This window comes from Eptesicus fuscus, chromosome 10 (assembly GCF_027574615.1).
Source record: "Eptesicus fuscus isolate TK198812 chromosome 10, DD_ASM_mEF_20220401, whole genome shotgun sequence".
Lineage (NCBI taxonomy): Eukaryota > Metazoa > Chordata > Mammalia > Chiroptera > Vespertilionidae > Eptesicus > Eptesicus fuscus.
In genome coordinates this window covers 60498887-60525256 of record NC_072482.1, presented here as the reverse complement: position 1 = coordinate 60525256, position 26370 = coordinate 60498887, and the positions used below count along the sequence as shown (strand labels likewise).

Here is a 26370-nt window from a genome sequence, read left to right as displayed (position 1 = left end):
ATCTAAAAGAACCTTTAAGTTATCAAAAACTCATAATGAGGCTCAATAAACACTACCTCAGGATAATTATCATCTGTTTACTTTTCCCAGAAGTTAGAACTCAATTTGTTTGCAATGGAAGGCTAGATAGAATCAGTGATCTGCTTCCCACCAGTATCTGGACTAGGATAAATTGGGATGCAATCTCATGGCTTATCAGGAGTACCCCAGGTCAACTCTTTTTGTAGAAAGGGTCATATCATGTTCTTGTATCCTTCTCAGGTACCTAATCAATTAACTAAGAGAGAAAACAAAGGACATCTTTTGAGTCCTGCCTCTAAATATTAGGAAAATAATTGATGTGAGGTCTAGAATAGTAGTAATTATATTTCTCAATCTTGATATTGATCCTTTCTGTTGGGGAAAGACTTAATTTTTTAACATCTGTCCATCTCTTCTCCTTCCCCTTATCTTTTTTTTTCACTTCCTCTCTTTCCCCCTACCATTTCCCTTTCTGCTTTTACAGAATGTCACAAACATCTCACAATTTCTTCAGCTTAGTAGGAAATTGACCCTCATAGCCCAAGGGTGAGCTCAGTAAAATTCTGTTTTACTTAGAACTAGCCTTAGGTAAAACAATGAAATTGTATTCTTGAATGTCAGAGACTCCTTTTCATTTTTATTTTTTCAGTATTTTCAGTTCTTCTGTCCCCTCTTCTTTTTTTAGATTCATCTTTTTGTCAAACTGGTGCCTCATCAAGGAATGGAATTGATCTTACACTAAGAGGTTATTAGCATAATGAATCTATAATCCGTTCCTAAAAATGTTGGCTTTTCTTAACATCCTGTTTTAAAATGCATCATTTTTTCCTTTAAAAGAATTTATTTCCTAAGGAACGGGGAGGAAGGGTTTGGCCAATGAAGGCAAGAAAGAGGGGAGACAGTGATACCAATATGGCCTCTAAATTCCTACAGCTGTACAGATGGACTTAAAAAGACTTGAAAATTACATAGGACTGTTGGCAAAGACCCTTGCCATAACGATAGGAAAAATATTCTGTTTCTGAAACATCAGAAGTGACTTTCTTAGAACTGGAAAACTATTGATTTATAATATTTTGGTATATAGACTATACATTTGGTATACAAATAAAACCAAAATAATATTCAACCTCTTTGTTTGAGGCCCATGTGCTATCAATCTGGTCTCATTAAAAAACTTTATATATATCACCTACAATTTGCTGCTAATGTATTTGTAGAACAAAGTCCTAGAAGTGGAATTGCTAAGTTTTTCCTCCTCTCTGTACAAAGAGGAACATCCTAATAATAAAAGGCTAATATGCAAATCTACTGAATGGCAAAACAACTGGTCGCTATTATGTGCACTGACCACCAGGGGGGCAGACGCTCAATGCGGGAGCTTCCCCTGGTGGTCAGTGCGCTCCCACAGGGGGAGCACCACTCAGCCAGAAGCCAGGCTCATGGCTGGTGCGCGCACTGGCAGCACTAAGGATGTCCAACTGCCAGCGTAAGTTGGGGAGCGGGCCTAAGCCAGTAGTCGGACATCCCCCGAGGGCTCCTGGGCTACAAGAGGGTGCAGGCCAGGCTGAGGGACCCCCTCCCCCTGAGAGCATGAAATTTGTGCACCGGGCCTCTAGTAATTATATACTTTGCTTTTTTGCCCCCACATTCTATACCTTGGAGATCTTTTAAAACCAACCCATGTGAAACAGCCTCATTTTATAGACTGCATGTTATTTTAGTTCAGTGATTTTCAATTGGTGTGCCGCAATCATTTTAAAACATGCAATACCTGACTATTTAGTCAGAGGCACTGACCTCTTCTTTTTCCCTTAGATTGTCAAATAAAAAATGACAACAGCCAACACAATAGCCATCTGGTGTAAATGAATCAAAATTATACCTATTTTTTTGTCAAATTGGCAAAATATATATTTTTTGGTGTGCTGCAGAATTTTAGTAATTTATGTTCAATGAAATGAAAAGGGTTAAAAATCACTGTTCTTGTCTATGTATTGAAACAGCCCTCTGTTGATGAGCACTTAGGTTGTTTTATATCTTATACTTTAGAACAATGTTATAGTGATTATCTTTTTACATACTATAACATTTCACATGTAACCTTGATGTTCAGGATGGAATTGATTCAAAAGGTATCTGACTGTTTCATTTTGATCATTTATTACAAATTGCCCTTCCAGAAGTTGTAGTAATTTATACTCATTATATATTTCTTGATCTTTTTTTCTCATACTTCAAAACACTCTCATCAGAATGTATAGCAATGAATGATATTTCTCCACACCCTGTTATCAAACATTTTTATTTTCTTTCAAACTTTTAGATTTTAAACAATCTTTTAGGTGAAAAATGGTATCTTAGTGTAGTTGCAGTTTTATTGTGAAGGATCTTTTTAGCCATTTATATTTCTTTTCATCTTAATTGTCTGTGTTCTTTGTTCATTTTTCTATCAGGTTATTGGGGTTTTCTTAATGATTTGTAGGAGTCTTTATAGAGTAAAGAAATTTAGTCTTTTGATATATGAATTGTAAATATATTTCTGTTGGCTTTTGACTTTGTATGCTTATTTTTCCCATGTGAAAGTATTCTTGTCATCACATTTATCAATCCTATGTTTTATGACTTGGATTTTGTGGCATTCTTAAGCCTGCTCCATTTCATGTGTTTTGTTATACCACTGCAATGGTTTTTAGTTTATTTTTTTTATATGTAACTCATTTACTATGGAGTAAAGTATGATTTAAGGCTCCAACTTCGTTTGGAGTTGTCCCAAGATCATTTGTTGAATAATCTCCCACACTTGATATGTCACCTTTTTATATACTAACTAGTGGCCCTGCGCACAAATCTGTGCGCGAGTAACTTGCTACCGCTTGCCTCAGCTGGCCGCCCCGCCCACCACCGCTCATAGCTCTCCACCACTCGTAGCTCACTGCCCCGCCCTCCTGTAGCTCTCCGTAGCTTGTAGCTTGCTGCCCCGCTCTACTGCTGATTGGTCGTTACCATCATGGTGTAACAACCATTTGCATATTACCTCTTTATTATATATTATATACTAAAGTCCCAAGAATAATGTCTCGTTATAAAATGAATAATAAACCATTGAAATGGATATTTTCTTAAAATGCATTTTGCTTAAATAAGATAGTAAATATATACAAAGTGATAAATATTGATATTAGCCTTAAAGTTTTGCCCAATATATTTTGTTTGAACTGTATGTAACTAGATTAGAGATTCAGCAGTTAAAAAGGCTAATAGAGTCATTGTTTTATATATATGGCTGCAATTATATCAAGATGATATATTGAATAGCAGAAATGTGGGGTTTTTTTCTTGCATTTATTATGGGATATTAAAATCAAGACACATACATAGTCAGACCAATGAATTGGGTGCCTCCTCTAATGAAGTGTATGGTGGTTAGAACATTACTATCTTCAGTATAAGTGTGGAATAATCTAATTAAGAAATCACTGATCTCCAATGCAAGATTATTTGAATTATATATGCTATACATTCATTTAGCAAATGTAGCCTACTTTGAATCTGAATCCTGAGTTCTCCTAATAAAGATTATCTTCAATTTTGTTCTGCCTGCTTAATTTAAAAAAATATATACTTTATTGATTTTTTACAGAGAGGAAGGGAGAGGGATAGAGAGTTAGAAATATCAATGAGAGAGAAACATCTTTCAGCTGCCTCCTGCACATCCTCTACTGGGGATGTGCCCACAACCAAGGTACATGCCCTTGACCGGAATCGAACCTGGAACCTTTCAGTCTGCAGGCTGACGCTCTATCCACTGAGCCAAACCGGTCAGGGCTGCCTGCTTAATTTTTAAAACTCCATTCTGCTCCAAAGGTTTTCATTCACTTGGACCAGATTTCTTGAATTGCTGCCACATGTCCTTCTTTAACCCTCCCGCCCCTTTTTTCTTTAAAAGGAAAGCATCTGGTTTATATCATGAAGGACTTTTTGAAGCAGTATTGAGAGGATAGAAATGCTATTTGTATGTAATTTTGTATGTAATGTAATTTGTACCTAAGCAAGGGTTTTAATCTTTAGTTGTTAAAACACTAAGAAGTTTTTGTTTAGAGACCAGATTGATGAGCCTTAAAAAAAATAATAAGGTTGGATTATTTTTATTTTGTTTCTATAAGCACACTATATTGGGGGGCGGGGGAAATGGAAGCCTTAACAGTAAATTTTTAGTTTCTGTTAACCACACTTCATTATCACATAAGGTATAGAATTCTAGATTCTAGGTACAGGATTCTAGATTCACTATCTCAAAAAGCAAAAAACCATTTATTTCTCAATTACTTGAGCTTGCCTAAAATATAAGCAAGGTTGATGGCATCCTGTAGATAAAAAACTTAATTTAAGGCTCACAAACAAAATTAATTTCTCTAAAATTGCTTTATTCAACCATAGAGAAAACATGTCCTGCAGTACTTTCTCTTTTGTAGATTTAAATAACTTTTCTTTTTCACAATATTTGTGTCCTTATTGTAAACCATTATTATAGATGTAATAATAATTATACTTCTTTTAGTTTAAGACATCTAGGTAGGGGTTACTGCTTTTTCATTTCCTGAAAAGATGCACGGGAATTGATATTTTGGTTGGTTGTGTTTTAGATGTACAAACACATTGGTCTTATTTTGTATCACTGACAACCCACAGGGTTGGCTGCTATGTACTGAACTTTCTGTTCTAGACATTTTGCCAAGTACTTTATGCAAAACTCTGGTTTAAGTGAAACAGGTTTCATTGTTTTTAGTCAGAGTCGTATTGTAAGCTGTTGTCAGCTATGTGATGCAAACAGAGGGGTTGGTATGTATATATGACCATGAAAGCAAACCACCAAAACAAGCCTGTCTCTGTTCAACTGGTTGTTTCCCCCCCTTTCCTGTAGCTTCAGTTCATGTTGTTTACTGCTGGAGGCCTGAGATGGTGTAATTTTCTTTTCTAGGAACTTGGAATTAGAATTCCTCGACCACTGGGACACGGACCAAGCAGATTTATCCCAGAAAAGGAGGTATGTTGTTTGTGAAAGTACATAGTGAACTGTGTGCTTTTAAGGAAAAACTTTCATGACCTACATCTTGGTATCTGAACAGTTGTTATTATTAGTCAACAACATGTTTTACGCAAAGTTGATCACAATTAATCATGCTTTGGCAGTGAATCTGTGGGATTAGAAAGCTGTTGTAGTCATGTTGATTTCTAGTATTTCTAACACCCATATTTAATCAAGGAAAGGCAAGACTTGTTTTGACCAATGATAATCCATCTGATTATATTTAGATATTATTTAGGCATGTCCAGAGCTGAGTTACTTGGTCTTGACCATCTCCACAGGTTGGTACCAGTGCTCGATTGGATCTTTAATTTTAAGTATGTAATTACTCCTATGCTTTGTTTACAGATGTTTGCTATTAGTCAGTTTTGGTTCTCCTTAAATTGAGTGAGAGTAGGCATTGTTATAAGGAAAAGCTTTAGTATCTGTTTGCAAGCTTTGCAAGTTTGATAATCTAAATATGCTTCTGTATCTGGATTCTGGACAGGTCTGCAAGCTGGCTTTCTAGATGGCCTTTAATGTTCATTCCCTTCTACATAGTATGTGACTGTTCTCCTGTCTGCTGCCAGTTGAGTTAAATTTGTAACCCCTCTCTTAAGCCAAATTTAATCTGCTTCTAGATGATACTTAGAATGCCGTGCATGCATATTTTCTTTAACACCAATTTACAATTTATGTAATCCTGGTTTTCTCTCTTTTATACAGATTCTTCAGGTGGGGAGTGAAGACGCACAAATGCATGCTTTATTTGCAGATTCTTTTGCTGCTTTGGGTCGTTTGGATAACATTACATTAGTGATGGTTTTTCACCCACAGTATTTGGAAAGTTTCTTAAAAACTCAACACTATCTACTGCAAATGGACGGGCCATTACCCCTACATTACCGGCACTACATTGGAATAATGGTTTGTGAACATTCAATGAAAAATTCTGCCTGCTTTATTAATCTTTTTAAGAAATGGTTAATACTTTAAACATAGGGATAAATACGTATATTGTGACTTCTTATTGGCTTCCTGTTAGGTAGTGTCTGTTTTTCCTCTTTCCAAATAAGTATGCTCTCAAGTATAACAGAAAAAGAAACATGTATTACATACTTTTGAGAATAAACTAGAATATCTGTTTCACTATTATAAATAGTTCACACTGATATAAGTGGTGCTAATTAAAGTTTCTTCTTAATTTGAGTTTTTGAAAGTTGGTATGTAAGTGAAGTTTCTAATGTTCAAATAATTTTATCAGATATTTTGTTCTTGGAATATTTCTGAGGTGCTCTCTATGGTATATGAATTTTTAAAAACTGTTTATATGGAAACTTCATTTCTGTAGTTTAGGAAAATTTGAAATACACTAATCAAAAAATTTAATTAGCTGTTTTGAATATTATAAAAGGATTTGTAGTTCAAGATTTTATTATAGTTAGAATAATCTTTTTATTTTCTCTTAAGGCTGCAGCAAGACATCAGTGCTCCTACTTAGTGAACCTCCATGTAAATGATTTCCTTCATGTTGGTGGGGACTCCAAGTGGCTTAATGGCTTAGAGAATGCTCCTCAAAAACTACAAAATTTAGGAGAACTTAACAAATTGTTAGCCCATAGACCTTGGCTTATTACTAAAGAACACATTGAGGTAAGTAGTAAAGTAATATATCTAGGGGGCCATTAAAAATTTTGAATTGAATTTATTGGGGTGACATTAATTTTACAGGTTTCAGGTATATAATATATCATCTGTATATTGTATTGTGTGTTTACCACCAAAAAAATTTTTTTTTCTCAATAGACTCTTTAGGTTTTAGGTTTACAGAAAAGTGTCAGACTTCCCATATTTTATCCCCTCAAACTCCCCCGAATACACATACCCAAGTTCTTCTATTATTAACATCTAGCATTATTAGTATGGTGCATTTTATGTAATTGATGAATCAGTATTGATATAAACTATTAACTATATTTACATTTGGGTTCATTCTTTGAGTTGTATAATTTTATGGGTTTTGACAAATGCATAATGTCATGTATCCACCATACAGAATAATTTCACTGTTCTAAAAGTCCCCTGTTCATTTCTCCTGCCCCTAAACTCCTGCAACTACTGATCTTTTTACTGTTGCCTTTTCCAGAATGTCATGTAGTTGGAATCATACAGTACTGTATGTAGCCTTTTTAGACTAGCTTCTTTTATTTATCAGTATGTACTTAAGGTTCCTACATGCCTTTAAATGGCTTGATAGCTCTTAAAAAAAAAAAAGAATAGTTTATTGATTTTAGAGAGAAAGGGAGAAACATTGATGATCAGCTGCCTCCTGCATAGCCCCTGTTGGGGAATCAAGCCCACAACCCAGGCATATGACCTCTTGGTGCACAGACAGTGCTCAACCAACTGAACCATACTGGCCAGAGCACTCATTTTTATTGCTGAAAAATGGTCCAGTGTATGGATGTACCACCATTTGTTTATCCATTCACCTATTGAAGGACATCTTGATTACTTCCAGTTTGGGGTAATTGTGAATAAAGCTGCTATAAACATTCATGTGAAAGGTTTTTGGTGGACATAGGTTTTAAACTCAGCTGGGTAAATAATTGAGTGATTGCTGGATTGTATAGTAAGCCTATGTTTAGCTTTGCGATAAACAGTCTTCCTTCCAAAGTGGCTGTACCAGTTTGCATTCCCACCAGCAGTTAATGAGCGTTCTTACTGCTCTTCATCCTTGCCAGCATTTGGTGTTATCAGTGTTTTGGATTTTAGCCATTCTGATAATTGTGAAGTGGCATCTTGTTTTATATCTTTTAAAAATACCAACTTAAACTATTTCCTTCTGGTTCTATTTATTAATAAAGATAATAGAATAGCCTGGCCGGCGTGGCTCAGTGTTGACCTATAAACCAGGAGGTCATGGTTTGATTCCCCAACGGGGCACATGCCTGTGTTGTGGGCTCGATCCCCAGAGTAAGGCATGCAGGAGACAGTCAGTCAATGATTCTCTCTTCCTTCCTCTCTGAAATCAATAAAAATATATTTAAAAACAATAATAGAAGGAAAGTAGATTGGCATTCTCTAAAAGTATCTACCATGCAGTAGAAATTCTTACATATTTTTGTAGAACATTTTAGATACTGTTACATAATTAAAACATCAAGAAGATACAAGCTTTGAATATGATTAATACAATATTGTTTAGTAATCAAAAATTATACAAGATTATGGAGCAGGAGGGACACAGATTTTAAGACTCTGAAGAGTTATAGACTTTGATCATAATTTTTAAAATGTAATTTAGGAATATTCTGTCAAATTGTACAAACCACTACCTTAAAAATTCCTTGAGGAGGCTGATAATAATTTAAAACCAAAAAAAAGGCATATTTTATACAGTAGCTGCCTCTTTTAACATAGATTATATTGGATTTGAAACTTTGAACAACATAGTTATTAATCCACTTGTAACCTAGTATCTGAAATAAGGCAACTGCTTTTAATATGCTTTTATTGCAAAATACATTCTATTATATTTTTAAATCAGGATTTCAGAAAATAAAAATGATAATGTATCATTACCGCATTATGTTAAGCTCTATTGGTGAACACAGTTCATAAAAATTAGCAAATTCTGGGTCTACATGTCTCAAATTGTAATTTTATGCAAAATTTTGTACACTGACTAATTCTGTTTTCAATGGATTAAATACCAAGATGAACTATCTACTTTCATTACCATACCCCAATATTAAAATATTCTTTTCCCCCCCTCTCTTCTCCCCAAGCAACTTTTAAAAGCTGAAGAGCACAGCTGGTCCCTTGCAGAACTGGTACATGCAGTAGTTCTACTCACTCACTATCATTCTCTTGCCTCGTTCACATTTGGCTGTGGAATCAGTCCAGAAATTCATTGTGATGGTGGCCACACATTCAGACCTCCTTCTGTTAATAACTACTGCATCTGTGACATTACAAATGGCAATCACAGTATGGAAGAGAATCAGGTCAACTCAGCAGGAAATGTTTCGGTAAGTCTCTTATTTTGTTACATGATTGTCATAAGACTAATCTCTAATCTCAATAATTGCTGTTTGTTTTTTGTTTTTTCCATTGGGCCCCTATATCTGTTCATTCAGCAAGTATTTATTGACTGTCTCCAAATACCCAGCATTAGTCCAGTACTAAGGGATATACAAATTTATAAGACCATCTAGGAAGTTATGTTTGAGTAATTTCAGGATTAGGAGCCACCAGCATGTGCCCCATCAGAGCCAGCTAGTACTGAAGAGCTATTGCAGTGAGAGGAGGTTGAGAATAGTGCTACGCAGTGGTAGTGACTTCCTAATGCCAATCACATCATTTTCTTCCCTTCTGGACAAAAGACACAGGCTGGTTTCTTAATTGTTTATCTTTTAGAAGAATTAATTATCCTTGACCTAGAAATTTCTCATTTTAAAATTCTCTTTCATGTTTAATTTCACACAAATAAATATTAAAACAAATGTAATTTTATTAAGATGTTTTCACCTCTACTTTGGCTTTTATATTTTCTCAATTGTTATTCCTTTGAAACAGATGAGAACGAGTTGAATTTTCTATAAGCAAATTTGAGTCAAAATTCCCTCTGCATTCTTTTGCTATAGTGAAAGGGGCTTATTTTATGTTTCCAAGAGAAATCAGAGAAATAGCATTACAGCCTTCTGAATACTTTGCACAGATTTTTTCAGTTGTATTATTCCATTGAAACAAATTTGAACAGGTTAAATTGCCTTTAACTTATATATTTGACTGTGGGCAAGTTATCTAACCTCTCTGGGCTTCTGTTCTTTCATGTATAAATAAAGATCAAACACAAGGTTTTTGTGAGGTTTAAATGAAATGTCTCCGAAGAGGTAAAAGGTCTAGAATAGCACTTGGTATTTATCAGGTGCTAAATTACATACGGTGAGATCAGCACATGAAGGAAAATCATTTTCCCAAGGTTGATCAGCATGCTTTGCTGACAAAGCCCAAGACAACCATTGTCATCCTCTTTTGAGCTAGTTGGGTTCACATTATAGGTCTGTATATGGCCAGTGATAATTTATCAAAGCTTAGAGGTGAAGAGATGGTCTAAGGGAGAGTATATCAGTTGCTAGGATGCTTGGAAATTGTATTATTACTCTTCCCTACTTTATCAAAAGTACAAGGCTAAAGAAAAATACTTGATTGTTTTTAGTGATCCTTCTATTAAATACTAGTGAAATAATAGAAAAGTTTTCTGTAGTAGATAAGCTTCCTATTTTCAGGTGTTGAGTTGGCTACTTTTAGAAGGTTTATAGCCCAGACAGATGGGACTTTACAGTAATTTGTTATAGCTTATTCTTCAGATACAATGGTGAAAAACAAACCAAAAATAATTTCCTCATATAATATCAGCATTTTAACATTAAAATATACTGTTTCCCTCTTATTTCTAAAGTGTCTTACCTAAGAATATTTAAAATTTTGAACAGTTTATTTTAGAGGAAAATGGATAAACAAATTAACATAATAAAGGGGTAATGTGAGTTGACAGAGACCTTGATTAAAAAAAAAAACAAAAAAAAGCAAAACACCTTGGGTCTTTCTCTTAAGCAACACAATCCCTTTTCAGTTTTTTAAATTTTTGTTTGGCTACTAATCCTGTCTCAGGAATAATTATGGAGAGGTATGAACCAGAAGAATCATCAGTACATCCTAGGAACACTTCCCATCATGATATTATGAGAGAAAGTACTTAGTGCAGGAAGGGCACTTTGTTGTAACTGTTAGAATCATATGAAATAAGTACCCCCAAAAAAGTAGACAGTATTTTTCTCTTAACGTAGACTTATCCTAACAGTCATTCTGCAACAAATATTTCTTGAATACTATGTGCCAGGCACTATGCTAGGTTCTGAAAATATACTAATAAGTTAAACAGACAGACCTCCTTCCCTTATAAAGGTTTGGTCTTAAGGAAGCAGGCATTAAACCGTTATCATGGAATACCCGTTACAAACCGCGATTCACTCTCTGAAGGAAAGAGCAGAGTGCTATTTGAGAATAGTGAGAGTGACTGGGTTGGGGGTGGGGACTCAGGAGAAGCATGTAACCTGACACCTGAAGGACCAATGAGTGTAAGCCAGAAGAGTAGGGGGAAGAACATTCATAGCAAAAGAAATTTATAAAGGGGAAACACTGATTTTACATTTGAACACTGAGATTTAAATTTTAAGGTTTCTTACTATGATTTATAAGGTATAAATTCCACAGATTGGATCCAGCTTTCATAGTAAGGATGTAGCAGGGTATAGAAGTATAAATTGTTGGGCTGGTTTAAGACCATTTGGCCATTCCTCTAGTATCAGACCTGTCATTACAAACATGCCACTGCTGTAGTCATCCCAGCAAGTGACAGCTGCCAGCCCCATTTGCAGAGGTCAGGTGGACAACTCCAGCCCGATAAAGGACATGTTTCATTCTTACCAGTAATTGGTAAATTAGAAAGATAGGGCTGATTACTGTAATTTAGAGATGATAAAACATGTTGACAATATGCAAAACCACTTATACTTTGTGTATCTTACTTGTTTAAACTGATTGAGTAAATAAAAATTTTTAACTTTTAAAATATTCATTTCTGTTTTAAATTGACAAATAAGATTAAATTTTAATTTTTAAAACTTAACAGTGATGACATTGATAATTTTCTAAGGTAAAAAAAAACACACATTAGAATGTGTTCTTAAAGTAATTTTTCTCTTATAGTTTAAAATCTGCATATCTCTGTGTGTAACAGACCAAAACCAATTTTTGATTCACTCACATATACTAAAATTATAAGATTTATTTTTCCTGCATTCTGTTAAAATTCAAAAATTTCATCCTCTGACTAGTGGAAGAAACGTTAATTGTATTTTCTCTTCAGATAAGTGATTCCTTCTTTGAGGTCGAAGCCCTCATGGAAAAGATGAGGCAATTACAGGAATGTCGAGATGAAGAAGAGGCAAGTCAGGAAGAGATGGCCTCACGTTTTGAAATAGAAAAAAGAGAGAGCATGTTTGTCTTCTCTTCAGGTAAAAACAACTGTTACATGCTGATTAAATTTCTATAGCTTACAAAAGAGAGCCCAATTTTTTTTGAGAAGGAAAATTTAAAAGTTGTTAAACATCAATCCAAATATGTCTTTTCTTTTAGAGACTATTGCATAGGTATTCCTGCTTATAAATAAAGAAGGCAACCTAGAAAAGGAAGTTATAGTGAAAAGAGCACTAGACTAGGTGGAAGGACATTTGAAAAAATGTAATTTATATACAGGCATACCTCAGAGATACTGAGGGTTCAGTTCCAGAACACCACAGTAAAGTATCAAAATAATGTGAATCACAGTATTTTTGCTGGTGAAGGGTCTTGCCCTCAATTTGTAAGAAAACACATCTGTGAAGTGCAAAAAATGAAGTATGCCTGTAAGCTTGTTTTTCCTTGAGGAAAAGTTTTTGTTTCTACTTACTTGAAACTATAATCTCAACAAGTCCTAAAGATAGTTCAGAAAGGTTTAGAACAGTACAGGAAACATTGTAAAAATGATCACACACACACACACTTCTTTTCTTCATTCACCATTCTAAAACCTTTGTGCTATTAGAGAAATAATCCTCCTATATGATAAAAGCCTAATTTGCTAAGTGTCCGACCAGTCATTTGACCAGTCACTATGATGTGCACTGACCACCAAGGGGCAGACGCTCCGACCAGTAGGTTAGCTTAACTGCTGGGGTCTGGCCGATCGGGACTGGGTGAGACTGGCCGGACATGCCCTGGAGTCCTCCCGTGGTCCCTCCCCGGCCCCTGTCGTGCACCAGTGGGTTCCATCAGCCTGGCCTGCGCCCTCTTGCAATCCAGGACCACTCAGGAGATGTCAGAAAGCTGGTTTCAGCTTGGTCCTTGCAGGCCAGGCCAAGGGACACCACTGGTACACAAATCCGTGCACGGGGCTGCTAGTATTATATACTATAGGACATTAATAAAAAAAAAAAATAGTACCGGTACCAAAGTTTAGAACAAGCTGATTTGTTATTACCATAAAGATTATCCAAAAGGGTGTTCATACTTTGAATACATACTTTTAAGTAGAACCAGGTATCTATAAACTGGAGACAGAGGGAGAATGAGTCTGGATGAAAAGCATAAATAATTCAACCATGAGTATTTTTTAATAACAGACTAGTGATCTGGTGTGCAAATTTGCGCAGCCCCGCCGCCCCACCTTGACACCCTAACCTCTCCATCCAGAGCTCCAGTGCGCCTGGCCCCACTCCCAGCCCCTCCGGCCTTCTCTGGCTGCTTCAAGCCCCGCCCTCGGTCCCGTGAATTGCCTTGGGCAGGTCCCGCCTCCTCCGGGTGCCTCCCCTTTTCCCCCCCCATCATGGCACCGGAGGAGAGCGTGAGAGCATGGAAGCCTTGTACCTGCTGCAGTGTTTCAAGCACCACTTCCTGGCAGTGCATGCACTGCACTCCTTCCCCTGGCAGGTGGGCGGCCGGCGCACTGAGTAGGTGGCTAAGGACTGGTGAGGGGGCCGCTAATGGGCTCTCACGCCCGCCCTCCCTGCCATGGGATGGTCCCACCTCCTCCAGGCACCTCTCCGCTTCTGCCCTGTCTCCAGAGCAACGCAGCGGCTCCGCCCCACCACACATGCAGCCTCCTGCTGAACAGTCATTACAGCGTGAGGGCGTCACAACCATTAGCATATTAGCTCTTTATTACATAGGATAATAAATACAGACAGTCCTCGGGTTATGTTGGACTCGACATAATGTCGTTTCGTGGTTACATCTCCATCTCCCATTTGTTTATAAAAAAAAAAGTTCCGTCATTTCAACGTATGTACATATGTGCTTTATGTTTTTTATTATTTACCAAAAGTAAAGGTCAGGAATTGTTTTCTTTTAAATTTTTCTGTTTCACTTCATTACTGCTGTGTATGTGCTCCATGTGAGTGACGTAGGTGCTTATGTAGGTGGGTTCCAACTTACGGCGAAAATCGCGCCGTAGGAATGGATCTCCAACGTAACCCGAGGACCTACTGTATGCTTTTATTATATTCCATTTACTGGTAAGTGAGCTATTTCTCTTTATAGTTTTAAGACTATTTTAGTTGATATTGGTTACTCAGGGTCAAAGAAAAGGTTATCCTATTTTTACTTGTTAATGGTAAAATGAATTTTAACTAGCATCCTGTTTATTTAAAGTTTTCAGTAGTTTTTATAATTATTTCAGATGATGATGAAGTTACACCAGCAAGAGATATATCTCGTCACTTTGAGGATACTAGTTATGGCTATAAGGATTTCTCTAGACATGGGATGCATGTTCCAACATTTCGAGTCCAGGTAAAATTGCAACGTATGGTATACACATACTAATAATTGGTTTGAAATAACTCAATTTGACTTAAAATAAGAAAGAGCCACGTAGATTTGAGAAGTATAAAATGTTGCAGAAGTAACTTTTCTAAGGCAGTTCCTGTAGATATATTTATTCTACTGTTAAAGGTGTATGTATTCTTAAAGTTCATAAATCAGTGGCTCAGAATTCAAAACACATTCACCCATAAAACAAAATTACAGTGATGGTTAGGTTCCCAGATGATGCATAAAAACTCAAAGTTCTAATATAACTAAACAATAAATAACAGTTGTATTTGAACGTAGCTAGCATTGGTTTTTCTCCCCCTTCCTACTGAACCCCAATTTAAAATGAGGTGATTTCTGCCTGATAAGCACCAATCCTGAATGACAAGAGAAACATCCTCAGCATATCAAGCATTTTGTGTAGGTGGAGGGAAAGGGATGAGAAAGTCAGAGGTGAAAGATGTTTAAATACAGATACCTAAGAAAATAAAGCATGACAATTACAGTATCCCAAATCCCTTTAAAATATGAACTGAATGTTATTTGAGGCAATGAGAATTTTTGAGGAATTTAAATTTAAACTTTGGGGGGATTCACATAAATAAAAATTCCAAAATTACTTAACAGCTATCTCTCAGTGAATAAAGTTAGTGATGTTGGGAATAGAATTATTGTTGATGGTCCCAGTTTCTTTAGCTCCCAAATCATTAACTTTGAAATACACAGTAAATTTCCCCAGTGCACTTCTGTCCATGGAAACATAAGGAACTGGTGGTCCTCCAGGATACCAGCCTCCTCCTCTTTTTTTGTTTTGCAGGAGGCACTGTGCTAAGTGTTTTGCAAGCATATGTTAGAAGCAACAGTAGCTGTATCCCCTAGTACCAGAATAAAAGTTGACAGTCATCAGTTAGCAAGTATTTACCTATTCTGTGCTTTAGTTTTGTAAGACTACTTCTAGCCCGTCAGTAGAAATTACTGTATTTTAAAGGTATTTTAAAATAATGTATAAATATTTAATTTAGGTAAATATTTAATTCAGATGAGTTGATATTCCAAACTTTTCCATATTGTGAGGGGCCTGTGTTAAGTAATAACTATTTTGCCAGGATTATGAAAATGCTTGAGAACTATAAGATTTCATTTCTTTGCTCAAGGAACTAAGATTATTTAAGGGAATAAAAATAGACACAAGGAAGTTAAATAGTGTATTTCTACTTGATAATGAAATTGTATCATGAAATATAATAGATTAGAATTAAAGCAATCAGGAGGACTGGGCGTTTTGTGGAGGGAGATTAGGAATTGAGATGATTGAATGGTCCAAAAGCATGGGCATTATATGCAGAGGACAGTAATTGAGCGATAATTGAGCTTAGGTTAAGGAGGGAGGAAGTCAGAAAAACTGGCTGGGCTGCTGCGAGCTTTAAACAAAGGGTTCCTACTTCAAACTAGTGGGAAATTGATCAGGTTTGTAGGTTTTGACCAGAGTAATTACATGGTATCAAAGAGGTGTTTTAGGAAAATAAATATGGGAACAACATAGAAGTGGGGGCTTTATTAAGTTTTGTTTGAGGTAGGAAGCAGGGAGGTTTAATGTGGAAAATCTAACTAGGAGACCCAGTAAACAGGTCTGAGAGTCAAAAGATGGAGCAGGGGGAAAAGGAATGAATGATGGATATTTCACAATAAAACTTGAGGACCGTTGGGATGGGTGCGGTGATGGGAAAGGAGAGAGAGGGCTCCTCTGGATGCTGAGAGAGGAGACGGGGAGAGAGAAAGCTGACAACGTTGGCCTGTGTGTAAGAGGAAGAGTACATTGGTTTTTAACTCACTGAGTAATAAACATAACCTTCTGTAGGTTGTAGGATAGAAATTGAAAATATCTGGCTGGAGTGCAAGTGAAACAGAGCTAGGGATGTACTGGAACGGCAGTGGATTCCAACTGACAATAATCTCACCACACTGCAGAGTGCTAGACATAGGATAATACTTGGCCACATTTTAATTATTCACACTTATTCTATTCTCTGTATTTAGGACTATTGCTGGGAAGACCATGGTTATTCTTTGGTAAATCGCCTTTATCCAGATGTGGGACAGTTGATTGATGAAAAATTTCACATTGCTTACAATCTTACTTATAATACAATGGCAATGCACAAAGATGTTGATACCTCAATGCTCAGACGAGCTATTTGGAACTATATTCACTGCATGTTTGGAATAAGGTTAGTCTGTTTTCTTATGTTTACAAAGAGGTATTTTCCATTGGACTAAATTATTCAGGTACTTGGAACACATATGCACACAGACACACAAGCTCAAAACAATCCCCTGTCCAGTAGCTTATTTTTATGCTTATACTTCAGAGAACCAATTTATAACAGCTTGGTTTGTTTCCTCTTTCTTAGCTAGGCGAGAGGGAGAGTTAGGGACATTGACAAGATGCGTCCAGGGAAGAGGAGGGAGGGCAAGTATCTATTTCCTGACACACTTACATTTCTACCTTCTTGGAACTTAGTACCCCTCTGGCTGTTCTCAAGCTCCTTCCAAAGCTACTCCCTACTCCCATGCTACTTCATCAAAGTGTGAAACGTTCATGTTCCGACTCTTAGGTATTCAGCCACATTATGTTATATAGGGAGTGCAGCTATTAATACTGCTTTCTGACATATGCACACAAACTCTGTGCCACAGCACTTTCTGATTGTTTTAGCTATTGACTTTAACCTCCTAAATGGTTAGGACCAGCTTTGTAATAATTTTCTCCCTTTTCCACTGAAAAACAAATAGGAAATTTTAGTCCTTGAGTGTTCTACAAATCATCACATAGTGGGGTAGAGCAGACACTGCTGCCTTTGACGATCTTGGCTTAAATCAGAACAGCGTCTCCTAAGTGTAGTAGACACTGTGAGGCTGTCTATAGACCATCTTTCCTCTGGACTCCTCCCCCGCCCCCCTTTTTTTTTACACATATAACCCCAGAAACTTGGGAACATGAGAAAAAGAATTCTAATTATTTTACTTACACAAGTGAATTACAATTTATATATCATATAATAGTACCAATAATAAATATTGTCTGATTAATTTCAGCAATATTCATAAACTGTTTCCAGAATTTGTACCTCAGTATGGTTGCTTATTCATGATTGTAAATACATACTGTTGTTTGGGCACTGGCAAATTTTTGTTCCTCTCCCTAACTTCTGTTTCTTATCCATTTCTACTCACTAATCCACTCCCATTTAAACTTTGTAAAGTTGTTATTTGGAGGGACAGCTGCCTACACAAAGAGGGAAAAAGAATATAGTATTTACTAGTGGTTTCTGTACTTTTGTAAGAAGAAAATATCTCATATAGTTCTCACTTTGTCTTTTAACAGATATGATGACTATGACTATGGTGAAATTAACCAGCTGTTGGATCGTAGCTTTAAAGTTTATATCAAAACTATTGTTTGCACTCCTGAAAAGGTTACCAAAAGAATGTATGATAGCTTCTGGAGGCAGTTCAAGCACTCCGAGAAGGTATGCATCTATTGTGGATTATTTACTCTGTAACCTAGTGATTCTTATTCTCCTTCACCTAATCTAAAGCATCTCAAACCTTTCCATCACCTCTCCCAACCCAGAAAACATTCCAGCACAGCTGCCTCAGATACCGCTTGGGAGAGAACCTCCTGGTACTAGAGTAAAAGAAGAAAGACAGGTGATCTGGCCCATCTTGAAAGTGTTGGCATGGCTGTCACTACTTAGGAGAAGACTATTGTACAAGAGCTCCTTAAAAACATTTTTGTTAGAACTACCTGGTTTAGTCTTTGATTCATCTTTATATAGGAATTATTGAATGATGATTTGACTAGGGAAATTGATATTTTAATAAAGTACTGTCTAGATTTTCTGAAATATACCTCCCAGAAGAGATGTGATAAAACATAAATAAAAGCACAAAACAACTACCCCAAAAGAGCATCAGATAGCTTTTGTTTTGAAATACTGATATTCTGGCCCAGCCGGTTTGGCTTAGTGGTTGACATCGACCTATGAACCAGGTGGTCACGGCACTTGCCGGAATTGTAGCCTCGATCCCCAGTAGGGTGTGTGCAGGAGGCAACTGATCAATGATTTTCTCTCATTGATGTTTGTATCTCACTCTCCCTTGCTCTCTGAAATAAAAAATATTTTTAAATAAAAATTAATATTCTGGTCAGTAAACACAAGACTTCTAAGTTATTCAGTGGGACACAGAAAATGTACTTGATGTTTGGTGTTTCTTTATTAGACACACTGAAAAACTAATTGTGAATGATTATAACCTTACCTTAAATGTTATGTTTTATATGCAGGTTCATGTTAATCTGCTTCTTATAGAAGCTAGGATGCAAGCCGAACTCCTTTATGCTCTGAGAGCCATTACGCGCTATATGACCTGATGCCTTTCCTTCATTAAAGATGATGGAATAATCAGCAGATATAGTCTACGAGGGAAAGGTTCTAAGCCCCAGGACCAATGGTAGATAAAAGAATTCAGAAATACATTGTGCCATGATTCCTTTAGTTTCTGCTATTTTACTGTGGAAATACCACTGTTGGCACGAGCAGTGAATGCTTGGCAGCTTCAAGTTTAGAGCTGTGAAGAAGGGTTGCCGTTCACAGTATTTTGCTTTTTGAAGTACAAGATGCTGTATAACTGTTTTAATACAGCAAATAGTAACTCTCCAAATCCTGTTGCTTTTATGTTTTAAATAAGATAACAAGAATTGGAGCATGCAAAGAATGGGACTTGGAAAATGACATAAGCCTTTTTACACAAAGAATTTTAGATCTTGGTGCTGCTATTCCTGCTGGTGGAGTGAATAGAGTGGCTGTTCCAGTTAAGCTATTAGTAATAAAGTGAACACTGCTACTATCTGAGCCTACATACATAATTTTTGTGGTTTCAAATTAAACTTGCATATGTATTAATTTTGTTGCATCTAAAAAAGCATAGAATTATTACTCATAGCTCAGCAAAAACTGTTTTGATGGTAACAGTTCAATTCTTTCATTATTGTTTTTTTAAATTCAGTTATTGGATGACATTAATTACACTGTCATTCTTAAAGATTTCCTTCAGAAAGCAATCTTAAATGTAAATGAAAATGTGTAAGTTAAGAAAAGCTGGCTATCTCTTGATATGCTGTTTCTCAAGATCCTCTGACACTGGAGGGCAGCTATCTTGTGCAGTGTTTTTGTTGCCAGCCCGGGAGTTGTGGGAAATGTGGCTATAGTCTGCCGCACAGCCCAGGTGCATTCTGCTCCTGCCCACCTCATTGACCCCACTTTAAAGATGTGCACTCCGTAAATAATAAAGCTGGAAAATATTTTCAGTCAGGTTATCAAACTTGATTTACAAAAATGCTGTTTGTTTGAAATGCAAACAGGTTTGAAAAAAATGTGTTGAGTACTTTGTATTCTGGAAGCCTGAACTGCTTTTGAAGTCTGTCAGTATTATTGGTATTTTTCAATAAAGAATAACTTTTCTCCAATTTTATTTGCTGTCTTAATCTCTTTAAAAAGTCATGACTTCAGAATTAGTAACAATTCTGAGTTTCATTAGCTTTTATTAGCCAGGGTAGATTCACACTTAAATAATGTTGTATCAGATGAGAGACTGCTATTAAATGACAAACTCAGTTATTTTGTAGAATTCAAAGAAAAGTGGACCTTCAAAATCTTAGGTAAGACTTTTTTATCTTGGAAATGGCTGGCATGGTCTCATGCCTTGTCCTTTTGAACTGAGATATTTTAGAGTTCAAATAGAATTATTAAAAATTATTAGGAACAAGGACTTATTAGGGAGTGACTATATAACAAAAAAATGGCAAACAACTAGAAATAGCTCTTAAGTTTAATCAATGCTGTTGAGCTCAGTCTATTGCCTACACATTTATAATGTGTGAATGGGGGTGGGGGTAGGAAGATACAATTTTGAATAGAGGTGATACCTGCCTTCAAAGATATATACCCTAGGTCGGCAAACTGCGGCTCGCGAGCCACATGCAGCTCTTTGGCCCCTTGAGTGTGGCTCTTCCACAAAATACCACGGCCTGGGCGAGTCTATTTTGAAGAAGTGGTGTTAGAAGAAGTTTAAATTTAAAAAATTTGGCTCTCAAAAGAAATTTCAATCGTTGTACTGTTGATATTTGGCTCTGTTGACTAATGAGTTTGCCGACCACTGGCCTAGGAAGAAGACAAGATTATCCCTAATTAAATAGAAGTTGATTATTCAATATATAAGTCCATTTATGGTTACCTTACAGGAATGTATATATACATGGTCCTACCCATTGAATTTCCCTTTGCCCTCTTCTGTCTGCTGCTCGTCATAGTAATGCAGGTGAAACTAACAAGTGAGGTTGCACTAGATACAGTTAAATTTTTACTCATTCTGCTTTGTCTTGAAAATACAGAGATTGTGATCACAAAACAAAATCAACTGAATGCATTATCTCAGTCCACTAAAGTTTATAATCACTTAGAAATCACAAGTCAGAATAAAAATTTTAATGAGTAAAATAGTATGTTTACACCTAAAGTAATAAAAGCGTGCATGTGACACAAAATTGTTTCAGTGCCTCCCATTTAACAGGTGCTTCCTGTTACACAGAATGTTTTCTCAAAACTAAACACACTGGATTGCTAATGTTACTATAATCTAATAGTTTCCAAAATAATTAAGGGAAGGTGAAATAGAATACTCTATGAGCTATCAAAACCCTCACCCCACAAGGGGAAAAGTTTTTCTTAAATAATCCTGAAAACATTTCTGGTTGATGTTTCCAGGATTTCATTATTTAAATCAGGTTTTTGGAGTAAAATTTGGGGAACTTTTTTATTAGGCCAAACTTAATTCAGTATCTCTCATTATAAGAATGAGATTAGGCCTGGCTGGCATGGCTCAGTGGTTAAGCATCGACCTGTGAACCACGAGGATATGGTTTGATTCCAGTGGGTGGGGGGCGTGCAGGATGCAGCTAATCAATGATTCTATCTTACTGACTAGAGGCCCAATGCACAAAATTCATGCAAGGGGCTCAGCCCCACAGCCCCGCCCACTGATCATTCTGCTCTCTGGTCTAATTAGCATATTAGTTCATTATATAGGATTAGTGGCCCATTGCACGAAATTCATGCACTGGGGGGTGTGGGGGGAGTATCCATCAGCCCAGCCCATATCCTCTCCAATCTGGGACCCCTTGGGAGATGTGCGATCCCACAGGGATCGGGCCTAAACCAGCAGTTAGACATCCCTCTCACAATCTGGAACCACTAGCTCCTAACTGCTCGGCTGCCTGCCTGCCTAATTGTCCCTAAATGCTTCTGCCTGCCAGCCTGATCACCCCTACCTGCTCCCCTGCTGGCTTGATCACCCCTAACCACCTCTGCCTCGGCCCTGCACCCAGGACCCAGGATTCCCTCCTCCAGCCAGCTGCAGGCACCTGGGACCTGGGCTTCCCTCCCTCTGGCCAGCCACAGGCACCCAGGACCTGGGCTGGCTGCAGCTGCAGGGGACAGTGGGCAGGTGGCTTCACCCGGGCCGCAGGCGCTAGCACCCAGGACTGCTGGCCAGCAGCTTCACCCTGCTGGCTTTGTCAGGAAGGACATCCGGATGGTCATCCGGAAGACGTCTGGTCTAATTAGCATACTATTTTATTAGTATAGATGTTTCTATCACGTCCTCTCCCTTCCTCTATCACAAAAATTTTTTATGAGATTGTATTAAATACAGAGGATTTGGAATTTAATTATTTGACTTCATGTAAACAGTGGTACTATTTGAAACTGAAAATTCATTTAAAAGCTAAAAGATTTTTATTCTAATGCTTTAGCTATTTCTGATTAATTTTGATAGCACACCATTGGTAGATGTGTAGCTAAATAAAACTTGCTGGATAAGCATGTTTTCCAAGCCTATATTTTATCATTAAGACTAGTGGCCTGGTGCACAAATTTGTGCACATTGAACAGAAATTAGAAGAAATCCTATATAATAAAAGCCTAATATGCAAATTGTCCCCTTGGATGTTCATTCAACTGGGAGTCTGACCACTCACTATGACATGCGCTGACCACCAGGGGGGCGGCAGTGGAGGCACTGCTGATCCCCGACAAGAGCGGGACCATGGCAGGATGGTGAAGCAGGTGAGCGAGCAGTGCCAGGTGAAGGCGGGTGCGAGCAGGAGCCTGATAGCCCCGTAGACAGCAACCAGCGGCGGGGGGCGGGGCTGCCATCAGGCTCCCAGGCACTGAGGGAGCCAGGTGGGGGGGGGGGGGCAGCCCTGATCGATTGTCCCACAGACAGGATGGTGGAGAAGGTGAGGGGGTGGCACCAGGCCAAGGCGGGGCTGTGAGATGGGGCCCAATCTCCGGAGGCCACCCCGAGGGACCCCACCTGTGCACGAATTCTTGTACCGGGCCTCTAGTATTTTAATATTGCTATTTGCCCTTTCTCCATAATACAAGTGTCAACCAAATTCACGATCGACAGTGACAGATTGGAACACATGCATGCGTTGGTGCCAGCGAGAGCTTTATATGTATTGCACATGCACAAGTCAACTTAGCCTTTTATAGATATAGAATAAATTTGCTTAATTAGACCTGCTTTCTGATTTAGCTAAACTTTTTCCAGGCTAGTGAAGCAGCCCAACTTCTCTTTCAGGTAATTGTCAGCAACACAGCAGTAAATATCAACATGAAGTAGATTATTATTGTAGATCACACAGGGAGAACAAAGGGTAAAATATTTATCTGCAGCAGTGTTTGACTATATTCTGCTCAGTGAGAAAATCTGAAGTCATTTTCAAGGTCCACCATTTCTTCTTTTCAGTCGGGTCAAGTTTCTAAACTTTCTAAATCTCCATTTTCCGGCTAATGAAAAGAAAAATAGGATTCCACTGAGTCTCCTATCTACCTACTCCAGGACTTCTGTGAGGATCAAATGAGATGAGGCATGGGAAAACGCTTCAGAGACATTTAGTTAAAGTGTAAAATGTTTCCACCTGGCTATAAAGCAAGTCGGGTTCCTGGGCTGAAGAAACTGCAAGGAGGCTAGTCACTAGGGAAAGGAAGCTGGGCGTTGCTACGTGATGTCATTACCAGGCGCCCACAGCCACCATTTCTGGGCTGGGCTGAGCTGTGGGCCACATTTTGTGCCATGGGATCTTGGTAATGTCAGCTATGATTTGGTGGGCTGTCGCTCTGGGGTGGTGGCAGGGCCTGTGTCTCACTTGGGGGAAGCCAAGTGTTGTTTTGTGGGTGCCAGGTCCATGGTGCCATTTCTCTGTAAATGGCCAGTGCGCATCACAGCAGCTCCTGCATTAAGTGTCTGCCCCCTGGTGGTCAGTGCATGTCATAGCTACTGGTCGGATGGACACTTAGCATATTAGCCTTTTATATATATAGGTACTCTGAAAGTTTTATTAGCTATTTGTGACTAGTGAATACAACAGACGGGTGGGGAGTCACATCATCCATGAAGCTCCTCATTCCCCGTGGAGACACTAAGGCAGGGGTCCTCAAACTTTTTAAATAGGGGGCCAGTTCACTGTCCCTCAGACCGTTGGAGGGCCGGACTATAGTTTAAAAAAAACTATGAACAAATACCTATGCACACTACACATATCTTATTTTGAGGTAAAAAAACAAAACGGCAAAAACACCCGCATGTGGCCCGCGGGCCGTAGTTTGAGGACGCCTGCACTAAGGTAACAACAATATAAGGACCAAACTCTGGAAACAAGTTGGGAAACTACAACACCCAGGTGAACACAAAGCCAGAAGGAAGCTGCACTGAAAAGTTTGTGGCATTTTGCTCATTTTTGCCCCTCGCCCTACTCAGCAGTGTGACACAATTGAGAGGAAACTCCCAATTCCCGCCTCTTCCCTTAGGACAGAAAGCACTTGTGTGTAACATTCTGGCTGTGTGAAGGTTGCTTGAGGGACTCACTGACTTGCAGAGTTAGTGGGAGTGGTGGTATGGTTTGGATGCTGGTTGAAAGCCACTGAAAACAGAAGAGAGCACAAGTGCATTAGAAGAACAGGGAGGCTACAGTTCCTTAAGCAGAGGGTGCAAAGGAGTACAGACAGGAATACAATAAAAATTGAAACAGTTCCTGAGGAGAAACCGGGGCAAGTCTGTTAGGGAAATTAAGACAGCTAAAAGCTGATGTATAGCCTAGAATGAAAGCACACACACAAACTCAGAGAAGATGCATCTCCAGAAAAAGTTTGGGAGGTCTCAGAGCTTCCAGCCAGGCTTAGAGGCACCTCTTCAAGCCCCAAATCTCAACAAAGTTCACAAGGCATATAAACAGATGAATATGGCTCCAATCTAAGAAACAAAAATCTAGGAACCAACTCTAAAGAAATACAGAATATAAGCTAAATGCAGATGCCTGAATTACCACTTTTAGTTTTTGTATAGAATTTTAAAGGCAAAGGCAAAAAAAAAAAAATAACTACAAATCTATGTTGATAGGTACAAAATAAAGTATAATTTGTGACATCAATAACAAAGTGAGGGTAGGCAGAGATAAAGGAGTGAAGTTTTTGTATGCAATTCAAGTTGTCATGACTAAGATTTTTTTATATAATCCACATGGTAACCAAAGAAAATATCTCTAGATTTTACACAAAAGGAAATGAGAAGAAAATCAAAGCATGTCACTTCAAAAAATAATCAATGAAACACAAAGGAGAAGGGAGTAGGAGAGGAAATGGTCAAAACTACAAAACATACAGAAGACAATGAACAAAATGACAACAGTATTTTCCTATCAGTAATTACATTAAATATAAATAAGTGTATTGACATCCACAATCAAAAGATATAGACTGGCTGAATGGATAGAATTTTTTAAAAGGACCCAACTAGTATATGCTGTCTAAAAGAGACTAACTTTATATCTAAGGACACACAGGCTAAAAGTAAAAGGATAGAAAAAGCTATTAATATGCAAATGGTAGCTAAAAGATAGCAGTGGCAGCTATGCTAATATCAGACAAAAGAGCCAATTCACCATGAAGATATGACAATTTTAAAAGAAGATTCCAGTCTTTTTTAGTTATTTAATTGATTTCAGAAAGGAAGGGAGAGGGAGAGATAGAAACATCAATGATGAGAGAAAATCACTGATCAGCTGCCACGCACCCCACTGGGGACAGAGCCCGCAACCTAGGCATGTGCTCTTGACTGGAATTGAACCCAGGACCCCTCAGTCTGCAGGCCGATGCTCTATCCACTGTGCCAAACTAGGGTGAAGATATGACAATTTTAAATATATACACTGAGTGGCCAGATTATTATGATTTTTTTTAAATATATTTTATTGATTTTTTACAGAGAGGAAGAGATAGGGATAGAAAGTTAGAAACACATCGATCAGCTGCCTCTTGCACACCCACTACTGGGGATGTGCCCGCAACCAAGGTACATGCCCTTGACCAGAATCGAACCTGGGACCCTTGAGTCCGCAGGCTGACGCTCTATCCACTGAGCCAAACCGGTTTCGGCAATTATGATTTTTGAATGCATAATAATCTGGCCACTGTGTGTGTGTGTGTGTGTGTGTGTGTGTGTGTGTGTGTGTGTTTGTGGCCACGGGGAGGGGACATGGGCGGTTGGCTGGCCTGCCTGCTGGTCGAACTCCTGGTCGAGGGGACAATTTGCATATTAGCCTTTTATTATATAGGATATACACTGAGTGGCCAGATTATTATGCATTCAGAGATCATAATAATCTGGCCACTCAGTGTATGTACAAAATACCAAAGCTAAATATATAAAGCAAACAACATAACTGAAAAGCGAAATAG

General features: G+C 37.9%; 1 protein-coding gene across 4 annotated transcripts in view; it reads left to right on the top strand.

Moving 5' to 3' along the window:
• The window catches only part of SESN1 (sestrin 1), a 94395-nt gene extending 74356 nt beyond the window's left edge, over positions 1 to 20039 (top strand). For 2 of the 4 annotated variants that reach the window (XM_054722631.1, XM_028139681.2), the window contains exons 2-10: positions 5003 to 5068; positions 5816 to 6016; positions 6560 to 6742; positions 8881 to 9123; positions 12027 to 12174; positions 14376 to 14488; positions 16547 to 16737; positions 17895 to 18039; positions 18858 to 20039. In XM_054722631.1, the coding sequence (XP_054578606.1) occupies positions 5003 to 5068; positions 5816 to 6016; positions 6560 to 6742; positions 8881 to 9123; positions 12027 to 12174; positions 14376 to 14488; positions 16547 to 16737; positions 17895 to 18039; positions 18858 to 18944 (1377 nt within the window). In that variant the 3' untranslated portion in view covers positions 18945 to 20039. Of the gene's footprint in view, positions 1 to 706; positions 767 to 5002; positions 5069 to 5815; positions 6017 to 6559; positions 6743 to 8880; positions 9124 to 12026; positions 12175 to 14375; positions 14489 to 16546; positions 16738 to 17894; positions 18040 to 18143; positions 18838 to 18857 lie in introns of those variants that run through there. The other 2 variants (XM_054722633.1, XM_054722632.1) reach the window with 2 other exon arrangements.
• Positions 20040 to 26370: the final 6331 nt, after the last annotated feature.